The 6,428-nt window shown below is 28.0% G+C and overlaps 1 protein-coding gene across 1 annotated transcript; it reads right to left on the bottom strand.

Moving 5' to 3' along the window:
* Positions 1 to 695, bottom strand: LOC113847977 (abscisic acid receptor PYL2). Its single transcript, XM_027477319.1, has one exon. The coding sequence runs from the start codon at positions 693 to 695 to the stop codon at positions 135 to 137; it is 561 nt and encodes a 186-aa protein (XP_027333120.1). The 3' UTR covers positions 1 to 134.
* Between the last annotated feature and the right edge of the window lie 5,733 nt (positions 696 to 6,428).

The following is a 6,428-nucleotide window of genomic DNA, read 5'->3' as shown; positions in this document are numbered from 1 at the left end:
CATAACATAAGCATAAAATTGCCTATTTTGCAAGTACAATCCTCTACTATGCAATCTTAGAGGCTCAAGGAGACGTTCATCAACGGGAAAACCCCTTTGAAGATTTCAAGTAACAACGCATTCATTCTTAATTGTCATTGTCCATGCATTGAAATAGCCATAGCCACGACCCCAAGTTTCTGAAGGTTGAGCTTTACCACGGTATCAACAAACATCTTTGTATCCTCTTCGGTGTTCCCTTCGGGTATATCTACGATATAAGACTCCAAAACAATAGTATAAACCTTACCCTCTTTGTTAAACTCGTTAACCGACGTAACGGATCGATAGTTTTTGAGTCGGTGCTCGCCACCAACAACCCTAAAGCTTAGTATGTGTTTGTCATCATCCAAAATCTCGAGCCTTTCGGTGCTTGTTGATGCTGGAAGACCCGAAACAACTGTTACTTCTCTTATGCTTCCAACGTTTCCATCACCTTGCATGTTGCACCCTTTGATGAAGTGTTTGTACTTTTGAGGGTTATCGAAGCTTCGAACGAAGGGCCACACCGTGCTGGCGGGAGCATCGATTCGGTATGTTATAATGGAAGAACATGTGTTTGAGGAAGGCTCGAATATGTGGTATTTTTTTATGATGGATTCGAGTTCGGAGAATTCTTCGGGTGTTAGACCTTGAACATGTTGATGATTTTCCATTTTTATTTTGGTTTGGAACAAAAGCGTCGAAGGAGAAGAGGAGGGTACGGTAATGAAAAGAAGGGTTTTCAATATGTTATTGATATATACATGGAGATGAATAGTGGACAAAAACAATCATATGAAAGAACAACACTGTCTACGCTTATTGATGTATGGGGTTGTCCTTTTTTGTGTCTTGGACGGATATACCCTCCACAGTCCTGTTTTATAACATCCCGATATCACTTACTAACTAGTCAATGCTCGTGTCCATCAGTCTGCAAAGATATAATATATATAAATATATCACACAACCATAGTGTATAAGGAGAAATTTTAATTTATTTTGGGTGAATTAAAAAAATTAGTCATGTGTTGCATTAAGATTGATTGAGACCATGAATAAGGGATAGTTTGGTTTAATTAAATATTCAATTTGTATAAAAGCTATATAATTTAAATTTAGTTGTTATACAATAATTTTACTGTTTTTGTAGTTTTTTTTTTTATCTATTTGACAGTAACATGGATCATGTCAGTTAAATAGAACAAAAATTAAAATACAGGAGAAACAATAAAATTATATGAGATAACTTTTATAAAGACTTAGACAATTAAGTCGAGATAATTTTATATGATACAGTAATTTCTTTTAAGACAGTGAGCAAGGAGATATTTTTAAAAGAATCAAAAGAATAAAGTGAGGTGCAAGGTGAGTATAAAAAAAATTAAAAGAGTAAGGTAGAAAGATTATATTTAAAATTGGGGAGCGTAGATATTCTTACTTGGTAAGTAAGGAGAAGTAAAAGGGTGGAAGGGGAACTTTAGCTATATGAGGAAAGGCGTTGTCTCTAACACCATGTTTTTTTAATCCCTTTTAATGTATGGGCAGCTTTGTCTTATGGTGATTTGAAGCTGATTCGGTGGTGCTTTTGAGGCTTTCTTTTTCTTTGTTTCTGATCTGGGCCTCTAGTAAGGGCAGCCTCATAACAAATTGTGCTTCATGTTGACCTTTGCCTTTCCATTTATTCTTGATCCCATTTCTTTTCGTAGAAGGGAGATAGATAGAGGAATAGGATACGTCAAAGCTATGGATCATTTTAATAGTTTATTTTGTCATTTTTTAACACAATGTCATGCATGCCCATGCCTCTATGCTAGAGGTAGCTATATAGATTTTGGTATATTGAAATTGTAGATTGTTTTTTATATATATAGATGGGGTTGTAGGGAGCATAAAAAAAGGTGAGTTTTGAGAAAGGAATGGGATTGTGATTTTGAAGGGAGCGTAAGGGTAATATTGGATAAGAGGGTGAAAAAGAAGGAGTAGTCGCAATCGTTGAAAAGGGTGAGCTGGTTATTCACGAATCATGTGAGAACTCTAACAAACCCTTATCCGCGTGATCTAAACTTCACTTTGCAGGATGCACCATTCCCCACCCTCTCTGGGCCCACTATTCCCTCACCTCACTTCTCTTCTTAATTTCTTTTTTTTTTTTATTATTATTTATCCATTTTGTTAATTTGTGTTCAAAAATATACCTTCAAATATTAATAAATATTTTTAATAAAATTTTATCATATGTAATAATATATTATTTATTTATTAAATAAATACTATTTTAGTCCTTTAAAATATAGCTATTGATCGTTTTTGTCTTTCATTTTTTTAAAATTACTTATTTAAGTCCTGTTTAATTTATTTTTAAAAATAAAATATCATTTTAAAATTTAGAAATCAAAGAAACTTTTATAAAATTATATACTAAAATAATTGATACTTAAAATTTAAGAAAATAAAATTGATTATTATTATTCTTTGTTTATCCTAATTTTGGCTAGAGATAGAAAGAGGAGTTATAGGGGTTGCTTATGATTGTTCTCAATTCTCAAGTGTTTATTTGTTTTGTCATCATGTTTATTGGGCTGTAGATGACTTTCTTGATTTCTTCCATACAAAGGTTGAGAAACAGAAGAGGCAAGCTAGGGACACAGCTTTTGCATGTGTGTGGTTAGCTGTATGCAGAAATGTCAGCAGCAGTAAAGTGAGTATAATTAAATTGCTTCAAAGCAAGAGAATCTATCAATATATATTGGCTTTCTCTGTCATTATCATTTGACGCACGTATACAATAAAATCTAACAATATAAAGCTCTTAAACTACTCATCGATCATAAAAAAAAAATCATTAATATTATACAGGTGGAATATTTTAATTTCTAAAATTAATCTTTATTAACCATTTATTTAATAAATTTTATTATCAATTAAAAATAAACAGTTAATAATAATAAAATTTTATTAAAAAATATTTATTATATGTTTATAATTTTAATATAATAATTATATACTTTTTTTATAAAAAAAATTTAACTTTAAAAACTGAAGATAACAAAACTCTTATTTTATATACAAATTATTTATTTTTATTTTTGTTATAGTAAGTGATGTTTTATAAAAGTAGAAAGATTAAAAAAATTGTATTTGTTTTTAAATCAAATAGTTTGACACTTAGGGCGTTGAAATGGCACAATACAATAGTAATATTTTTTTCATAATCTAGAGCGTTCGGTGAAAGAAAGTGAAGGATTCAATAATTAAGGTGAGACAGAGCATGCTAATTAATGTGTTGAGACTAATTTGTCTTGATAAGAGAAGAGGGAGAGCTCAAAAATCCATGAAATGAGAGTGGCTTCTGCTTTTTGATTTGTTTATTGTTCATGTAAAAAATGTTACTAATATTTAATACTAGATATCTATGTTACGTAATAATGTGACGATGATTTATGATTTTTAATGTGGTCGATTTGTGGAGAGAGAATCTGTACAATTATTTGTCGTAATCTGAGAAAAAGTAGTGAATGGCATTGCAAGGAAAAGATTGCAACGTTCCCGATTTGGTATTGGAGGAATTCCTGCATTGCTAAGTAAAGCAAATGGGAGAGGGAGACACAGTTCTTGAAGTTATAAATGCCAACCTTTGCTGCTTCCAATCAAATTTGGAGTAAGTTTTGTGATTGATGTTTCCACATGCATCTCTGTGATCACCACACCACCCAACATTACCACTTACCACTTATCATATTTCAACATTCAGCAGCGCTCAGCACACAGCCTCTATAACCCTTTCTTTTATTTCTTCATGTCATAACTATCAATTATTATCTCCATTCGTAATTAAATAAATACTTTATATTATAACAACCACACAACGGGATAGGGTTACTTACTTCCCCACGCTACCATCCCATTAATTACGCTAATGTTAAAAAAAAGTTACTGTTCAACTTCTCCAAAGTGAGACCATTATGCATTATAAATTAAATCAAATTACCAGAAGCTTCTTCTCAAATAATTTATTTCAATGATCAAAATGATTCTCCTCAAACAGACATCACCTTATAGAAGAGTGACTCTCTCTGCATAAGTGACTCAATTTGAAGAAACTCAAAGAAAAATTTGTCATGTATCAATGCTATAGTAGTGATTCCTTTTGGATAAGCACCACTCAAAGGGAGAACATCATGTGTTGTTAAAATCTTATTATCTTATAATTAATTAAATATTTTGAAATTAATTATAATTAATTAATTATAACATTAATTATTATTAGTTGTATGTAATTTATTTATTACTTTTTTATGTACTAAAATAAAAATAATAATACAGTTTAATGACGTGTCATCTCTTTTGAAATTTCTCAAGCAGTGCAGGTATTTAAAAGTTGCTCATCGCTCGGCAAATATGTGAATTGCAGGATAAGCTTTTTTTTTATATATATAAATAATATTAATAGGAAATTAAATGAAATTATTTTATGTAACAATTTTTTAATATATTAATAGCAATCGTATTTTTGAAATTTTCGTGAATTTTTTTATATCATTTTATTTTATAATTGATGTAAAATATACATTTTACATAAGTTGTTTTTGAAAAATAATGTAAAATCAATTCAAATTTCAAATTTTTAGATATGTGTCAGTGAAATAGCATAAATTAGAAATTTAAAGATAAATTTTTCTTAAGTTTCTGAAACTTTTATTCTGTTAGCTAGGACAACAAACATGTAATGATTTTCTAAGTACATTAATTATTTTAACTTCTTTCAATTTTTTTGTTGTTTCACTTTTTGTTGCTTCTTCTTCTTGTTTAAAGGATTTGATAAACATTGCATGTTTTTTATATTTTTGATTCAAATAAAGATGAACAACAATTAAATAGGAAGAAAACAATGACCACAACAAACACCACAAATACAATTAATACAACGAATATGAAAAATTTGAAGAACACGATGAACATGAAACACATGACGAACACCATAAACACTGATATTTATGGATTTTAACTTCAGAAAATATATTGATAATATTGATGCAAACGTTAAGACTTTAAGAGAAAAAAAATACTGACATCATTGACGAAAATGAATATTAAGAACATTTTTTACATGAGTTATTAATAACCGATGTAGAAAGTTACACTTTTTACATCAGTTTTTAACAACTGACATAAAAAGTTTTGAACTTTCTATCTCGTTTATATCTATATTGAATATAGAATTAATGTAAAAGGCTTCTTTTAAATTGACGTAAAAAATCTTCTTTTCACTAGTGTATCATTAAATATTTTAAAATAAAAAATAAAAAATGATTCAAATGTTAAAAATAAAAAATAATTCTTTGATGGATAATTATACCTTTAAGTATAAATTTTAAAATATATTATTAATATTAATCTTATATTTTTCATATATGTCATAAAAAATATGTAATTAATAAAAACATAAAAAAACAATGGTTTTATCGTGACTAATATTATAATTAATTAATTATAATTAGTTTCAAAATACTTAATTAATTAATCATAAGACAAAAATATATCATGACATGTGACATTCTTTTTTTTTAAGAGTTGTTTGAAAATTTCATTTTAAATAAATATATTTAAAAATATTTTTTAAAATTAAAAATATAAAATAATATATTAATATAAACTTAATGTATTAATAATATATTTATCTTAAATAATATATAAATTTTTTAATTTAAAATTTAAAAACATGTCATCTCCACTCTCCTCTCCTTCCCTTCAACTACTCGTTTCTAAACATGTCCTTAACAGCTTCTGTTTATTAAAAGGAGTGTTACTACTTCGGCATTGACATGTGGCATTCATCTCACAAATGATACTTCTTTGAGTAATTTATGTGTAAGTGATACTCGTTTGATGAGAGACACTCTAATGCATTGTCATGTGTCACTTCCCTGACCAGTGACGCTTGTTAATATGAGTTTTGTAATTATTTTATCATTCATTTTGTCAATTATTTTTAAAGAATCTGATTCCGCTAGGTTAAAAAGCATGCATATGCAGCAATACAACAATAGGCTATGTTAGTGATTGAAGTTTTATTTTTAAAATTTTTTAAAATAATAAATATTTTTCAAAAACAATATATATATATATATAAGTCTAAAAGGTAACTCTGATTTGAGACAAAGAAGAATAGGACTGCAATTAGGATAAGCCCATTGCCATGGGTCTATAATTTAGCATATATAGTTTAGATTACAATAAGCCTTATTCAACTATTATTATCATCAAACATTTAAATTCATTAACATAGAAACAAGTTTAAATTCAATGATCGATTACTTTTTTCTAACATATTAAAATAATTTTTTTAAAGTTTATCTAAACTAGACCTTATTAACATATTATTGTGAAATTTTTGTCATATCTAA

Source organism: Abrus precatorius, unplaced genomic scaffold, assembly GCF_003935025.1.
Source record: "Abrus precatorius isolate BTA unplaced genomic scaffold, Abrus_2018 Scaffold8, whole genome shotgun sequence".
In the NCBI taxonomy this organism is placed as follows: domain Eukaryota; kingdom Viridiplantae; phylum Streptophyta; class Magnoliopsida; order Fabales; family Fabaceae; genus Abrus; species Abrus precatorius.
This window is presented reverse-complemented; position numbering and strand designations above follow the sequence as displayed.